The sequence below is a fragment of the Neofelis nebulosa genome, chromosome 2, assembly GCF_028018385.1.
Source record: "Neofelis nebulosa isolate mNeoNeb1 chromosome 2, mNeoNeb1.pri, whole genome shotgun sequence".
Classification (NCBI taxonomy): domain Eukaryota; kingdom Metazoa; phylum Chordata; class Mammalia; order Carnivora; family Felidae; genus Neofelis; species Neofelis nebulosa.
Window position 1 is genome coordinate 179,971,007 of NC_080783.1, and position 18,017 is coordinate 179,989,023.

The window sequence follows — 18,017 nt, forward strand, 5'->3', positions numbered from 1 at the left end:
CTCTCTGTCTCAAAAATAAATAAAAACGTTAAAAAAAATTAAAAAAAAAAAAGAAATTACAGAGCACTTGAAACCAATACTAACTACACTATATGTTAACTAACTCAAACCTAAATTGAAAAAAAAAATTACAGAACACCGAGACAAAGAGAATATCCTAAGTTTCCATACAGAAAAGAAACAGTTCAGTAAAAAAGATGGAAAATACGGGCATCTGACTTTGGTTTTGGCTCAGTCATGATCTCACAGTTCATGAGTTTTAGCCCTACATCGGGCTCTGTACTGATAACATGGAGCTTGCTTGGGATTCTCTCTTTGTGTGCCCTCTTCACTCTCTCACTGTCTTTCTCCCTGTCTCGTAAATAAACATTAAAAAAAGAAATGGAAAATAAGAATGGCATGATTTTCCCTAGTAATACTAGAAACTAGAAATCATTGAAACAATACCTGTAGCATTTTGAGTGAATGATTTCTAACCTAGAATTTTAAACTTAATTAAAATATGAAGATAGGATAGACATTTAAGACATTCAGAGTCATAAAATTTACCTACTTCTTGGGGCTTACGGGGACCAATAAATAGCACTCTTTCCTTTCCTGAATCCTGAACAAATTGGGAAAGACAGAAGAAGCATATGGAGATTAGATTATGCTTTTTTATTATGGATAAAATGCACTTTGGAGAATGGGACTTAATATTTTCAAGTTTTTGTTAATACTCAATGCCACAATTAGACTTACTGAGGCACAGGCACAACTACAGGCCCCGTGTTTGGCCATCAGTCTGGAATGGATATTTTAATTGGTAGTGATTTTGAATGTCTTTTGAGTACCCAGCATTGTGGTAGTGGGGCAGGTGGAATAGGGAAGTACTAGATATTTGCAGGAGGAACAAAAAAACGGGGAACCTAGTCTGATACCTGACAGATTGTGGCGATTAAGCAAACCTCTGATAGCTCTGTGGTTTCTAATGATAATAAGCATCCTGCTGTTGCTTAACCTACATGCACACCAAGACCCAGTTAGCCTGAAATCAGACTGCACCTGTGCATAGTAGCCATTATAGGGCATATGTAGTATTATGCAGAGTTCCTAGAAATCTCTGCCTATTCTGCAGAACCCCATATGAATATTTCATGCCCAAATTATAACCACCAATAAAAATCAGCCCCATATCCACCCAGCGCTACTTAGATTCTCTGAGTGTGCCCGTACTCCTCTTTCCTTCAGGTGTGTACTTTCGCTTTGTAGTAAAGCTTCATCTGCTGTATTTCACTCTGATTTGTCCTTGAATTCTTTTTCACAGCAAAGTCAGGAACCTGGCACTACTTGTTAGTTGAAGTCTCAGGGCCTGAGAACTCCCTCAGTCTCCAGTATCTGTAGGCATTGTAAGAATTCAAGAAAGGAAGACATGGTTAGAACTAGAAGTAAGAAGTGAACTGATATCTTAATAATATAAAAATGAAATGGGATACATTCTAAATGCTATTGTTGTCTATATTCAAATACCTTTTTAAAATTTATTAAAAATTCTTTGTGTCTTCTTGACAATAATTGCACATTCAAGGTTGGAATCTCATTTAATCCTCATTTACTACATTGGAGAAATGTAGCCAGGAACTAGAACATAGGTCTGACATTTTTATTTTGTTCAACCAATTTTGCTATGAGTGTGCAGTGGGAAGCAGTGAACCTTATTTTCAAAATCTTAACCTCCTCAGAGAGAACTTCATTTCTAGAAATTACAACTTTTTTGGGAAAAATTTATACTGTTGATAGCTTAAAATAGGAATTTTGCTATATAATATTACCATGCTTTTTTTTTTTTTTTTTTTGAATAGGACATCTGTTACTCTTATAAGAAGATGAGGAAGATTAGAAATTAAGTAAAGCTTGTTTTTAATAACATGTTCCTGTTAAAAATTTAAATGTACTTTTAGTTACATGAACCGAATTAATCAAAGTGAAATGTAGCAATTTCCTGAGTCTTGAACTAGCATTTATCTATATTAAGTACATTAATTTTTTAAATGTTTGTAGCTTTAATTTATGTATACAAACTTGATTTATAGAGTTTTTTTAATTTTTAATGTTTATTTTTTTTAAGAGAGAGAGGGAGAGAGAACAAGCGGGGGAGGGGCAGAGAGAGAGGGAGAGGCAGAATCTGAAGCAGGCTCCAGGCTCTGAATTGTCAGCACAGAGCCCCATGCGGGGCTCGAACCCATTAACTTTGAGATCATGACCTGAGCCGAAGTCAGACGCTCAACCGACTGAGCCACCCAGGCACCCTGATTTATAGAGTTTTTTTTGAGTGGAAGAATAGTGTATGTAGAAAGTTTTGTTGGGGCCTGGGTGGCTCAGTTGGTTAAATGTTCAAATTTGGCTCAGGTCATGATCTCACGGTTCGTGGGTTTGGATCCTATGTCGGACTCTGTGCTGACAGCTCAGAGCCTGGAGCCTGCTTCAGATTCTGTGTCTTCCTCTCTCTCTGCCCCTACCCCACTCATGCTCTGTCTCTCTCAAAAATGAATAAACATTAAAAAAAAAATTCTTTAAAAGTTTTTTTTTAAGTTTGTTTATTTATTTATTTATTTATTTTTTCAACGTTTTTTATTTATTTTTGGGACAGGGAGAGACAGAGCATGAACGGGGGAGGGGCAGAGAGAGAGGGAGACACAGAATCGGAAACAGGCTCCAGGCTCCGAGCCATCAGCCCAGAGCCTGACGCGGGGCTCGAACTCACGGACCGCGAGATCGTGACCTGGCTGAAGTCGGACGCTTAACCGACTGCGCCACCCAGGCGCCCCAAGTTTGTTTATTTTTGAGAGAGAGAGTGCAAGCAGGGGAGGGGCAGAGAAAGAGGGAGGGAATCCTCCTAAGCAGGCTCTGTGCCACCAGCATGGAGCCCAACATGGGGCTCAAACCCACGAACAGTGAAATCATGACGTGAGTCAAAATCAAGAGTCCTACGCTAAACCAACTGAGCCTCCCAGGCGCTCCTCTAAAAAGTTTCATAAATGGAATTGTGGATCAATGTGGCTCAATCAAGTGTTTGTTGTATTATGGCTTTTGTCAGGGAGAGGACATCTACAAAATTATTAGAGTCATCATCATAGAATAGAATTAGAAAATTTAAAATATTTTGGTTTCTGGATAAGGTAAAACTAATCTTTTAGAAATAGAATCCATTTTTATTTTTAAAATTAAGAATGTGCAGTAGTTTCTACAAGAATTTAGATATAGTCATATTTGGTAACTGTTTTGACATTTATGTGAAACACCTTATGAAGAATATTGAGAGCAGAATGTATAAATTTAATAAATTCAAATATCCAAAAACCAGGAATATAAACATTCTTTTATAGCTAAGAGTGCTACAGCTTTTTACTAGAAAATAATATTAGTCACAGAAGACATTAATGGTGAAAATCTAGGATGGTTTTGGCTTAAAGTTTTTTTTTGGCTTAAATTTTATATTTGAAAAAGTTACTTTATAAAATTATTTTTTTAGTTTATTTATAAACTAAATAAATAGTTTAGTTTATATTTATTTAACAAAATATATATATTTATTTAGTTAGGGACAGAGAGAGAGAGAGAATCCCAAGCAAACTCCATGCTGCCAGCACAGAGCCCGATGTGTAGGGCTCAAACCCATGAAACTGCAAAAACCAAACCAAAACCAAGAGTTGGATGCTTAAATGACTGAGGCACCCAGGTGTCCATAAAATAATTTAGAAAGAAGAATCTAATTGTTTTTGTTTTTGTTTTTGTTTTAAATAAAAGAGAATGTCAATCTGGACAGAGATCAAGGCAGAGGATACATACTGCTTTACTACAGTAGGAATTATAAAACTTAGGTGCACGTTGAGTAAGATGTTGTGGTGGAGACATAGCTAGGTAAGTTTAGTTTCTTTAATTTGGACATAGGTTTTGGTATAAATAGATAGTTGGGAGGATATGACTTGGTGTTTTGGACTTTTTATTTTAGGCAATTTTTTTGCATTTATATGATGTATGGTTATATGATTAGAGGTGTTCATTTGCCCAAATTTGTAGTTTAATAAATTAAGTAAAATCAAAGATGCCACTTACATTTTGTTTTAGCTGACTTTAATTTTTATTCATATTAGTTATCTATTTAGAAGCATAGATCTGAATTTAAGGCATACAGGGCAAAGTGAACAGTAAAAAAAAATTCTTATTTCTGTAAAATACAGTATACAGGGTATTTCTAATATAGAAATAACTTAACAAAATGCAGCATTTTAATTTGTTTGTAGTTTGTGCTCAGTGGTAAATGTATAATTGTTTCTATTATATTTTAGAACAAGATGAGTTCTGACTGATTTTAGTATTCTATCATCTTTCTTTTTTAAACATTCGTTTTTATATAGCAGTTTAAATTTTTATAGCAGAATTGACCAGAAAATACAGAAGGCTCATAAACTCCCTTCCCCAATACAGGAATAGCCTCCCTATCATCATCCCAGGGTGGTATATTTGTTATGTCAGTGAACCTACATTGACATGTCACTATCACCCAAAGTCCATAGTTTATGTTAGGGTTCACTTTTAATGGTATATATTCTATCGATTTTGTATAATGTATAATGTCATGTATCCACCATTATATCATATAAATATTACTATCATTTTTTAATTCTGTGTTCCTGTTTTTAAATTTTTTAATCTCAGAAAAATTAATTTAAACTCCTTTATACTTTAGAGGTGGAGAAAGTCTGTTGACATTATTTCCCCATCTTTAGAAAATCAAGTTTGAAGTAGGTTAGCAGTATAAATAGGTAGTGTTTAGTAGGAAAGTCATGTAGGCAAAATCTTACAATTTGGGCCTCTATAAACTGATTCCCTATATTGCCTATAAATTTGGATTCTTTTTTTAAAAGCTTTGTTTATTTAAGTAATCTGTATACACCATGTGGGACTTGAACTCACGACCCCAAGAGTCAAATGCTCCATTGGTTGAGCCAGCCAGGCTCCCCTAGATTAGGATTTTTGTGTTTTCTTTGTTCCATTTCCTTTTATGTTAATTGTGGTATATCAATTGCAGGTTTTATTTCCCTTTTAGTTGAAATTCTTATTGAGTAATGTAAAACAAATTTTACTTCTAAAATTGTTTTGATGTCATATTGCCATAATTACATTACAACCTTCTTTATGAGCATTTGGTTGTTATTTACTAAGTGGGTTTTAACTCCTCATATGGTTTTCAGAGTTTTTAATTTTTTACTATTTCTTTAGTTTTAAGAACAAATTTTGAAAGTCTCACCAATTTAAAAAAAGTGGCTTTTGTGTTTTAAATAACAGATTTTTTTTTTTTTTCCAATCCAATAGTTTGTTTGCCTAATCTGGACTTGAAGCAATTCAACTACTAGAAATCTGCCATTTTACAGTATCACAATTGGGAAGAAGCAGGTTTTCAAATAATGGAAGAGTCTAAGACCTCTAAAAATGAAAATCATGAACCAAAGAAGAATGCTTGGGCTCTTTCTGAAGAAAGCAAAGCAGTTAAAGTTATATCTAATCAAACTTTGAAAGCTAGAAATGATAAATCCATAAAAGAAATTGGGACCAGCTCTCCAAATAGGAATAGTAGTAAAAAAAATAAGCAAAATGATATTTGTATAGAAAAGACAGAAGTTAAATCATGTAAAGTAAATGCTGCCAACGTAGCAAGTCCTAAAGATTTGGGATTAGTCCTTCGAGATCAAAGTCATTGCAAAACAAAAAAATCACCTAATTCACCGGTAAAAGCAGAGAAGGTACCTGTTTCACAGGCAAAAGCAGAAAAGTCACCAAAGTCATCTAATTCACCAGTGAAAACAGAAAAGACATCCAGCTCCCAGGCAATAGCAGCAGAAAAGGCACTTAGTTCACAGAGGAAAACAGAAAAAGTACCCATTGCTCAGATGAAATCAGAAAAGGTCCCTGGTTCGCTAACAGAACCAGAGAAGGCACCCAGTTTACCGTTTAAAGAAAACATGCGACAGATAGAATTACAGCAGATTGGAAGAAAAATTCCAAGTTCCTTTACTTCTCTGGACAAAGTGAATATTGATGTTGTAGAGGGAGAAAAATCTGCTTTGGAAAACTCACCACGATCTCAGAAGCAACAAGCATGTACAGATAATACTGGTGATTCTGATGATAGTGCTTCGGGAATTGAAGACATATCAGATGATTTGAGTAAGTACAAATTAGATTATCCCAGGGTCACATTTTTGGAGAGATTTTTCCTATGTTAATAGTGTTTAGATTATAACCAGTTTGATTTTAACTACTTTAATTACAAGAAGGACATTAATAATACGGCTTTTTAAAAATGTTTGTTTATTTTGAGAGGGAGAGAAAGAGCACAAGTGTGCGTGTGTGAGCAGAGGAGGGGCAGAAAGAGAGAGAGAGAGAGAGAGAGAGAGAGAGAGAATCCCAAGCAGGCCCTGCACTCAGTGCAGAGCCTGATACAGGGCTTGATCTCAAAACCATCAGATTATGACCTGAGCTGAAATCAAGAGTAAGATGCTTAACCAACTGAGCCACCCAGGTGCCCAAATAATATGGCTTTTTAAGCTAAAAAAGAACGTTTACATTTATTGAGGTGGGTAAAAAGCCTGTGCAAATAGAAATTAGTGGCTCCTATAGTCCAGTATGTAGGTATGTGCATGTGTACACACACAAACACTTTTTAAGTGGTCCTGGTAATATGTAACTCATTCATTCAACAAACATGTATGTATTGAGTTCCTTTTATATGCCAAGCATATATTTACAATGAAAAACCCAAAAAATACAGCCCCAGACCTCAAGGAAGCTTCTAGTTTGATGGGGGGTGATACAGATAAAGTGGTGGTTTAGTTCAGTGCCAAAAACTTAAGAGTTGAGAGTACATGATTTAATTGAGGGATTTAGATTTTAGATTGAGAAAATGTAGGACATAAATGTGAGACTGAGAGTATGACTGAGATTGAGTATGACTGGAACAGAATTGAGGGGAAAAGTAGCAAATGATGCAGCTGAAAAGTCTTAGAACAATTGGAGAATGAAGGACCTTTTAGGACATGATAGGCAGTTTGGACTTTATTATGAGTGTTTTGGAAAACACTAAAGAATTTTAAGTAAGGTAGTGCCATGATCAGATACAGATACATATTTTTAATCTTTTTGGCTGCAGTGCAGCAAATTTTTTGACAGGAACAAGAATGGAAGCACAGATTGGTTAGGACCCTTGGAAGTTACTTGAGCTATTGGTATAAAATTCATTTTATTTTGGGATTTTGATCTTAGTTTTAATTAGTTGCTTATAAATGTTGTCTATGTCTTTTGAGTAATCCTGATTCTGTTTAACTTAATGGATTTTTCTTACCAATCTTTTTTCCTCATGTTTCTGTGGCTAGTTGGATAAAACCTTTTCTTGGTATATGAATAACAAAAGAAAGCTATTTCACACTTTGAGAACCTCTGGTAAAGAGTTTTATTTATTTATTTATTTATTTTTTTTGGTAAAGGGTTTAGAAATAGTTTCTTTTTATTTCTGGTGATAGTATGTTGACAGACTTTTTTTTTTAAATTTTAATAGACGTATTTTTATATGCATAAGAAAAATACCAACTTCATAATTTTAAAGATACGCTTTAGGAGAAGGTCAAAAAAAGCAAGTCAATTTAAAGATAGTATCAAATAAATAACACTACTGATAATGTTTAGATAAGCAAATCTGAACATGATAACATGTGAATGATTTTTTTAAATTTATTTTTTGTATTAAAAATTTTTAAGTTTATTATTTAGACAGAGACAGCATGAGCTGGGGAGGGGCAAAGGGAAAGGGAGAAGAGAGAGAATCCCAAGTAGGCTCTGCACCATCAGCACAAAACCCATTGTGGGGTTCAAACCCAATGAAACTAATGCAATCATGACCTGAGTTATAACTGAGTCAGATGCTTAATCAACTGAGTCGCCCAGGCGCCCCAATGAATGATTAAAAAAATTTTTTTTAAATGTTTGTTTATTTTCGAGAGAGATAGAGCATGAGTAGGGGAGAGGCAGAGAGAGAGGGAGACACAGAATCCGAAGCAGGCTCCAGTCTCCAGCTGTCAGCACAGAGGCTTGAATACATTAACTGCGAGATCATGACCTGAGCTGAAGTCACTCAACTATTTAAGCCACCCAGGAGCCTCATGAATGATTTTTTTTTTTTAATGTTTATTTATTTTTGAGAGAGCGCCGGCGGGGAGGAGCAGAGAGTGAGACAGATGATACTAAGACAGGAGCTGACAGCAGAGAGCCCAGTGTGGGGTTCAAACTCACTAACTACTAGATTATGACCTGAGCTGATGCCAGATGCTTAACCAACTGAGCCACTGAGGCGCCCCAATGATTTTTTCTTTGAAATGTATTTATTTTTGAGAGAGCAAGGATGTGAGCGGGGCTAGGACAGAGAGAGAGGGAGACAGAGGATCCTAAGCAGGCTCTGATAACCAGCTGAGCCACCCAGGTGCCCCTGTGAATGCTTGAAGTTGCTTAAAGATCACTTATAATGGTTTGGCCACTTGAGTTAGTGAAAAATCTAAATTAAAGATTTATTTATTTATTTTTATTTGAGAGAGATCACAAGCAAGGAAGAGGGACAACAGGAGAGAGAGAGAATCTTAAGCAGGCTCCATGTTCAGCGCTGAGCCCTTGCTAAGCCTGAGACAGGGCTCAGTCCCACAACCATGGGATCATGACCTGAGCCAAAATCAAGAGTTAGATGTTGAATAGACTGACCCATACAGGCGACCATAGGATTATTTTTTAATATTAATTTTTATTATTTTATGTTTATTTTTGAAAGAGCACAAACGGGAGAGTTAGAGAGAGAGGGAGGCAGAGGATCTGAAGTGGGCTCCGTGCTGAAGTGAGCCTGATGTGGGGCTCGAACTCACCAACCGAGAATTCATGGCATGAGCTAAAGTCAGACTCTTAACCAGCTAAGCCACCCAGGTCCCCTTTTAGTATTTAAAATTTTTTTTTCAAGTTTATTTATTTTGAGAGAGACAGACAAGACAGTGCAAGTGAGAAGGGTGGGGAGAAAGAGGCAGAGAGAGAATCCCAAGCAGACTTCATGCTGCCAGCACAGAGACTTACATGGGGCTTGAACTCAAGAAATTGTGAGATAATGACCTGGGCCAAAACCATGATTTGGATGCTTAACCGACTGAGCCACTCACAGGCTCCAAGATGCTGGATTTTTAAAAAGCTCCTGGGGGCGCCTGGGTGGCGCAGTCGGTTAAGCGTCCGACTTCAGCCAGGTCACGATCTCGCGGTCCGTGAGTTCGAGCCCCGCGTCAGGCTCTGGGCTGACGGCTCAGAGCCTGGAGCCTGTTTCCGATTCTGTGTCTCCCTCTCTCTCTGCCCCTCCCCCGTTCATGCTCTGTCTCTCTCTGTCCCAAAAATAAATAAAAAACGTTGAAAAAAAAAAAAAAAAAAAAAAAAAAAAATAAAAAGCTCCTGAGTAAGATATGCTTTTGAGCAGGATAACCCAACTCATTTCCTTACTTTCATTTATACCACCCTTCATTTTACTTTTTACACAGCCAGAATAATCCTTTTAAAATTATTCAGGTCATGTTACTACTCTTCAAAATGTTTTACTAGTTTCCTATACGTTAGAGTAATAGTTAGCATCCTTGCAGTGACCTGTGAGGCCCTATGTGATCCGTGCTACTGTGATCTATGCTACTGTTCCACTTCTCTGCTTTCATTCTACATTTTTTCCCTCTCCCCTTCTCTGCTCCAACTGCATGGTTTCCTTGCATTTCCTCAAATATGGAGAATGGTCTTCACTTTTGCTTTTCCTTTGCTTGGAACATTCTTCCCTGAGATGTCCACATGGCTTGCTCCCTTACCTCCTTCACCTTTTCATTGAGGGTTTTGCTGGGTCACTTATCTAAAATTTACAGTCTTTACTCTTTTTAATTGTTCTCAGTAGTCTTATTTTTTTTTTTTAAGTTCATTTATTTATTTTAAGAGAGAGTGTGAGTGAGGGAGGGGTAGAGAGGGAGGAAGAGAGAGAATCCCAAGTAGGCTCTGCACCAGCCCCTCAGAGCCTGACTCGGCTCGAACTCATGAACTGTGAGATCATAACCTGAGCTGAAACCAGGAGTCAGATGCCCAGGTGCCTTTCTCCATAGTCTTTATTACTATTTGTCATATTTAAAATTTTTCTTATTTACCTTTTTATATAATAATTTTATTGAGGTACAGTTCACATGCCAAAATGTCTCATTTAAAAACATACAGTTTAGGGGTTTTTAGTACTATATTCATAGAGTTGTGTAGATATAGCCACTGTCTAATTCCTGAAAATTTTTATCACCCCCAAAAGAAACTATACCCATTAGAAGTCACTTACTCATTACTCCCTCCTCCTAGACGTTGCCAGCCAGTAATCTACTTTCTGTCTCTATAGGTTTCCCTGTTTTATATAAAGGAAATCATACAACATGTGGCCTTTTGTGTCTGGCTTTTTACACTTAGCAGAATGTTTTCAAGATTCATACATGTTGTAGCATGTACTAGTACCTTACTCCTTTTTATTGCTGAATAATATTCCATTTTATGGCTATACCATGTTTTACTTATCCTTTTATCAGCTGATCATTGAATTGTTTCCATCTTTTGCCTAGTATAAATAACCCTGCAATTAACATTTTTTTGGAACATTTATTTAAAAATTTCTGTGTGGGTGTGTGTATTCATTTCTCCTTGATATATATGTTGAAGTAGAGTTCTGAGTCATATGATAACTACTGTCTTAACCATTTAAAAGTATATAATTTAGTGACATTAAGTACATTTATAGTGTTGTACAACCATCACCACTGTTTAATTGCAGAACTTTTTCATCACCCCAAAAGGAAACACTCTACTCATTAAGATTCACATCCTTTTGCCCTCCTCCTGTCATCTTCTGACAATCACTAATACGAAGCTTTCTGTTTCTATATATTTACCCTTTTCTGGATGTTTCATAGAAATGGAATCACGTATGTTGTTTTGTATGTCTGGCTCCTTCATTAAGCATCGTGTTTTCAAGGTTCATTTGTGTTATATATATCCGTACTTTCCTTTTTTTTTTAGAGAGAGAGAGCGAGCATGGAAAACAGGGGAGAGGGGCAGAGGGAGAGAGAATCTCTACCAGGCTCCACACCCAGTGCAGAGCCTGATGTGGAACTCGATCTCATGACCATGAAATCATGGTGGTGACCTGAGCTGAAATCAAGAGTAGTAGGATGCTTAACTGACTGAGCCCCCCAGGCACCCCCCAGGACTTTTCCTTTTTAAGGCTGATGCTATAGACTGAATTGTGCCCCCTTAAATTTTGTATGCTGAAGTCTCAACTCCCGGTATGATTGCATTTGGAGATAAGAGCTTTTAGTAGGTAATTAAGATTAAATGAGGTCATAAGGGTGGGTTCCTAATACAATGGGATTGAAGCCTTATAAGAAGAGGAATAGAGGCATCTGTCTCATTGTATGCATGAACCAAGGAATGGCCTTGTGAGGACACAGCAAGAAAGCAACTGTCTGCAATCCAAGGAGAGAGCTCTAATTAGACACTGCTGGCACCTTGATGTTGGGCTTTCCAGCCTCTAGAACTGTGAGAAAATAAATCCCTGTTAAGTCTATGGTATTTTGTTATGACAACCTGAGCTAAGACAGTTGAATAATATTCCACTGTGCGGATATGCCACATTTTGTTTATCAGTGATTGGACATTTGGGTCATTTCCACATTTGACTGTTGTGAATAGTGCTGCTATGAACATTCATGTAGAAGTTTTTGTTTGAATACCTGTTTTGAACTCTTGTTGTTTTGGGATAGTATTAACATCTCACAGAACTGGAGTTTGATGGAAGAAATTTGGGAACTTCTGCCAGATGTTATTTTATATTCATGTTGATTTTAGAAAAATAAATAATTTATTTCTGAATTTTAAAGAAGGTATGTAACTTTCTATAATTATTTATATTGGCAGAAATGACAGTTTTACAAGAGTTGCTGATGTTGCCTTGTAGTGGTTGGCAAATTGTACATATAGAAAAGAGAAAAAGGTTAGAATATTCTTACTACTGTTCTTTATCATGAAATGTAGAAATAAAACTAGAATTTTACCTTTTATTTTACATTACCATCGTAAAATCGTTACTAAAAAGCTAAATTATTTTTCTAAATACTAGGATACAATTGCAAATTACTTATTGTGCATCAGTCTTTCCCTGACAATAATTTAAGAATTAATTAGCCAACCTAACATAATTCTTATGTTTGAATCCTTCTAATAACATCTTAAGAGTTTGCCACCTGACTCTAGAGACTTCTGTGTCCTTGTGGTAGGAAACACTTCATTTCCAAAGGCCTATCATTTCTTCTTTGTTTAGAAAATTCGTGTTATCAAAAGGTAGAATTGACTGTCATGGTTCTTGTAGATGGCATGCAGTTGGCTTTTGAGGGCAGAATGGAGAGATCTGTTGTCCATGAACGTTTACTTTAAGTAGTGTGTTTAGATACATCCAAATTTATTTGTTCAGTACACTTTTATTATGTGTCTTCTCTGGTCTAGGTATTAAAATCTGAAAGTACAAAGTTAAATAATACCTAGTCATTAGCATCAAGGAATCTATCATGTGAAGTAGGAGATAGAGAAATGAATACAAATTACATTATTATGCAAATGTGAAACAATAGAGAGTGTTACGAGAATACAGTTGTATAATTGAACAACACAGGTTTGAATTGCACAGGTCCACTTATATGGATTTTTTTTTAATTAAAAAAATATATTATTTTTGGGGGCACCTGGGTGGCTCAGTTGGTTAAGTGTCTGACTCTTGATTTTGGCTCAGGTCATGATCTCATCGTTCGTGGGATGGAGCCCCGGGTTGGGCTCTGTGCTTACAGTGTGGAGCCTGGTTGGGATTCTCTCTCTCTTTCTCTCTCTCTCTCTCTCTCTCTCTGCTCCTCCCTCTCTTGTGCTCTTTCTCCTTTTCTTTCTCAGAATAAATAAAAATAAGCTTAAAATTTTTTTTTTTAATATTTTCATTTTTTTAAAAGTATCACTACACTCAGCATGGGGCTCAGTTTATAATCTCAAGATCAAGAGTCACATGCTCTACTGACTGAGCCAGCCGGGCACCCCTGATTTTTTTTTTTTTTTTTTTTTTAGTAAATATAGTATGGTACTGTAAATCTATTTTCTCTTATGATTTTTTTAATAACAGTTTTTTTTCTAGCTTACCTTACTGTAAGAATAAAATATATAGTATATATAACATGCAAAATGTGTGTCTATCAACTGTTAATCATTAGGCTTTTGGTCAAAAATAGGCTATTAATAGTAAAGGTTTTGGGCAGTCAAAAGTTACATGCAGATTTTGGCACCCCAAGCCCCAGTATTGTTCAAGTGTCAACTGTATAAAGAATATCAGACTGTCTTCTGAATTAGGTTAAGCTCAAGCTGAATTTTGCAGGACAGGTAAACATTACTAGTTGAAGTGAGGAGGGCCTTGATGGTGGAAGAAAAAACATATATAAAGGACATTGAGACTTGAAGTAGCAATGATCCATTCTAGCACATTTGGTATGAATGAAATGAAAGATGCTTAAGGCAGAATATAAGGTTAGAGATATAGAGAACTTAACTCTCTTTCTGAAGGTTTTGGTTTAAAATCTGAGAGAAGCCTTCCCTGACTCCCATATCTAAAGTCTCCTTCTCAGTTACTTGCATTTCCCCTTTTATAACACTTGCTACAACTTGGAATTATTGTATTTACTCTCTTTACTGCCTTCATGAAGGCAAGAATGACATGTAATAAGCTAGAGAGTTTAAACTTTATCCTGAACTCTTTGAAAGCCTTATATATTTTAAGCAAGAGAATAATAACATGATTCATTATGTATTTAGAAAAATCACAGTGATAGTGGAACCTACTGTATGCTAGGTATATAATGCTACGTGCTGAAAATGAAAAGATGACAGCACCCAGTCTTTGCCTTGAAGAGATTGCAATGTAGCTGTGAGGTAGGGAAGCAAAGAAAGAAATATTGATGTGGTAGAGATATCCATGAGTTCAGTGAAAGCAAAGAGGGAGGAGCTTGGTGTGGGTTTGTGGTCTAGAGTATGTATGTTATTTTGGCTGCTAGTGTATATTGATGAAGTCACTAAACTGATTTTAGTGATTAATCTTTGGGACTTCAAATAGCTTTTTATCATACTTCAGACATTTTGCAAGATGGTTATAGTGTGTTAGCCTTCTGCAGTGAGTGTCAGATTTGTCTCTCTTGATAGGTTGGAAGAACAAGATAGGCATTTGACCCATGACATAGATTTTTCTTTGTGAATTCTGATACCATGTATATCTCTTACTTCAATCTTACATAAGTATACCAACTTGTACAACTAAGGAATGTATAAGGAAAGAATCTTTTTTCTGTATGTGCAGAAATTGAATGTTTTCCATTAAATTTTTAAAAAATTTCTCAGTTCTGCTGATGGTAACTAAGTGGTTGCTTCCTTTTCCAGGTAAAATGAAGAATGATGAATCTAATAAAGAAAATTCTTCAGAGATGGACTATTTAGAAAATGCTACTGTGATAGATGAATCTGCATTGACACCTGAGCAGAGGCTAGGCTTGAAACAAGCAGAAGAACGCTTAGAAAGAGATCACATCTTTCGACTTGAAAAAGTATACTATGTCATTTTAGTTGTTTGGAGGAAGATGCATGTTTCATAACTTTTCTTTGCCAAGTACAGCTCTTTTTTTTTTTTTTTTCTTTTATTGCTAAGGCAGAGATAGCTTTCATTTTTCCTAACTTCCCTCTTTCCTTCTTTCTTCTCTCCCTTTGTTCAGTAAATCCTTTTATCTGTGAATCTGACTTCATTCATTCTCATTCCAGGGGTCAACAAACTATGGGGTTATCCTCTTTTTTTTGCTTTTTGGTTGGTGAGTTTTGTGTTTTTTAAATTGTGATTAAAAAAACCCCTACTCCTTGTTTTTATAAACAAAGTTTTATTGGTACACAGCCATGCCCATTTGTTTACCTATTGTCTATGGCTGCTTTTATGCTGCCATGGCAGAGTTGCATTGAGTAGTTGCTCTAGAGAGCATATAGCTTGCAAAGCATAAAATATTTATTATTTATCAAAGCATAAAATATTCTTTATTTACCAAAGTAAATATTTACCAAAATATTTACCAAAGTAAAATATTTACCAAAGTATTACTTCGTCCCTTTAACAGAAGAAGTTTGTTGACCCTTGATTTATTCACTTATCAATAGATATGGAGTGCTTGTTACTTTCTAGGTACTATGCTAGGCACTGGGGATATATTGGTGAAAGTGGCAGTTTATGAATTAGAAGTGAACAGTCCATTTGGAATGATAAATAAATTAGTAAATACTATATGATGTATTACACTTTAACCCTTTTTCCTTGGTTTTCTACCTTTTCCTCTTTTTTCTCCCAAATTTACTGAGTATCTCCAGTGTATTAGGAACTGTTGTAGCCATTTGTATCTTGTTCCTGAGTACTAATTAATTTTTTAATCTAGAAATAAACATTCCTAGCCTTAATAAAAACACTGCTAGGTATTGAAGGAAAGAATCATAAATCAATCTGTTCATAAATAGATATTTGGGATATTTGTGAATATGTATACAAGGAAATAGGTAATCATTCTTGATAAATAAGAAAGGAAAGAAAGAAATGGTATAATTTTGTAGAGTTTAGAAAAATGAAGTCATATCTAAATTGAAGAAGGCGATCCTGGGTTATTAATAGGACAGAGTAGTCACCCTCTGAAAATAGAAAGGAATAATTAAGGGTGTTGGGGCCCATAATGTAGAAGAGAATTTAGGTTCTGTACTAGCTAGTCTCCCAAGCTAGTTAGAAGGAAGTCTTTTGCAATTTGCTATTTTACTTAGTCCTCTCTTTCCTATCATTTTCTTTTCCCTGAGTCTGGAATTAGTGCTATCCTGGATCTGTGTATTGTTAAGATAAATATTGAGTGCTTTTCATGTACCATGATCTGGTGATAAAAAGTTGAACTGGACGTGTGTGGCATTTTTAAAAACATGATGCTTCTCCTCTAGGAGTTTACTGATTAGAGAAAAACATGTAAGCAAATAACAGTAATAGTAACACTGTTGTTTGAAAATGGGATCTTAAAAGAGCGACCAGCTTGAATGCTTTATAAAGAGGTAACATTGGAATGGAGTCTGAAGGAGTAGTTAGGAATTGACTTGGTGAATTGGGGAAGGCTGATATAGGTGAATATTATATGGCATATATAAAGGAAATGTGAAAGATGTGTTTTTAAGACAAGTTGGGGACTGGATGGGGTAAGATATGAAGCAGGAAAGATCAATTCTTGGGAGAAGGAAGAAGTTGGGGTGGAATGGATATTTGATGGTGGTGGGAAAGGATGGCCTGGGGTAAAAGAAAAGCTTGGAAGTGTGGAAGACGTATTATTTGTTGTTTGAATTTGTTTATTTGAATTTAGGCAATAATTATATAAAATGAGTGTGCCAGTACCAGCATAGATGTCTGTAATCTCTTTTCTTCCTGGCATCTCTCTGTCCTCCAAAACCTCTCGTTTTCAATTGAGTGTACTTTTTTTTTTTTAATGTTTTGTTTATTTTTGAGAGAGACAGAGAGACCAAGCATGAGCAGGGGAAGAGTAGGAGCAGAGAGAGAGGGAGACACAGAATCTGAAGCAGGCTCTAGGCGCTGAGCTGTCAGCACAGCTGAGCCAACCAGGTGCCCCAGTTGTAGAGTGTACTCTTAGTTAACCTTTTTTTTTTTTTACCAGCTTTAGACATTCATTAAGAATATTCTTTTCTTTTTTTTAATTTTCTTTTTAACGTTTATTTATTTTTGAGACAGAGAGAGACACAGCACGAACGGGGGAGGGTCAGAGAGAGAGGGAGACACAGAATCCGAAACAGGCTCCAGGCTCTGAGCTGTCAGCACAGAGCCCGATGCGGGGCTCGAACCCATGGACCGTGAGATCATGACCTGAGCCAAAGTCGGACACGTAACCCACTGAGCCACCCAGGCGCCCCCATTAAGAATATTCTTTACTTGCTTTTGATTTCATCAGGTCCTTTGGTTCACACTATACCCATAGATTATCTGATTGAGGAGTAAAGATGTAGATTTTTAAACTGTACCAAAGAAGGAGTGAATCCAAGCTCTTAGATCAGAAGGGTAAATTTCCCCATAGTGAGTGTTAAATGTTGACTAGGAAATACTAGTTGACTAGTATCGTTGACTAGAATTTCCATGCCCAGAAAAAGGTTTATTAGTGTGTGTGTTTAATGGCAAAATAAAATATAACTATAATAAAGGAATTTTAAAACATTTTTTATTTGTTTCTCCTGTGAAACTAGAAGCTTCATGATAGAACATTTTTGTCCTATTTCCTGTTGTACTTAATATATTGCCTTGCACATAGGAGTTAGCCAATAATTGGAGGTAGTTTGCTTAGTGATTAAAGTGTATGGGTTTCGGAGTCATGGGGTCTATCTCTGCCACTTACTGGTTGGGTAACATTGGATAAGTTATTTAACTTCTTTAAACCTCAGTTTCTTCATCATTAGAATAGAGTTGATAAAAAAATAACAGCTCATTGGCTGTTAGGAGGGCTAAATACAGTAATACAAGTAAAGTTCTTGGCATAGTGCCTGGTATGTAGTAACCACTAAATAAAGATCAGCTATTTGTAGAATTGAATTTACCAAGGAGAGCAATTTTTATTATTACATTCTAAGATGATAGAAGCAGTTTTCAGTGTTAGAGACTTATCCAAGGTCAGTTGAGATGTCATCTCAAGCTTTCTGACTCCCCGTTCAGTGTTACAACAAATTTTTCTTATAAAAAAAATCCAGACAAGTCCTTGTCCGCTAATATTTTACAACTGAAAAACTCGTATCATAAGTGATTTCATGACTCCCTC

The 18,017-nt window shown here is 36.0% G+C and overlaps 1 protein-coding gene across 15 annotated transcripts in view; it reads left to right on the forward strand.

Moving 5' to 3' along the window:
* Nucleotides 1–18,017, forward strand: part of TUT4 (terminal uridylyl transferase 4) — a 136,956-nt gene that overhangs the window by 22,805 nt on the left and 96,134 nt on the right. For 12 of the 15 annotated variants that reach the window (XM_058717378.1, XM_058717382.1, XM_058717373.1 and 9 more), the window contains exons 2-4: nt 3,787–3,900; nt 5,356–6,207; nt 14,581–14,744. In XM_058717378.1, the coding sequence (XP_058573361.1) occupies nt 5,448–6,207; nt 14,581–14,744 (924 nt within the window). In that variant the 5' untranslated portion in view covers nt 3,787–3,900; nt 5,356–5,447. Of the gene's footprint in view, nt 1–3,786; nt 3,901–5,355; nt 6,208–7,246; nt 7,266–12,043; nt 12,113–14,580; nt 14,745–18,017 lie in introns of those variants that run through there. The other 3 variants (XM_058717375.1, XM_058717386.1, XM_058717385.1) reach the window with 3 other exon arrangements.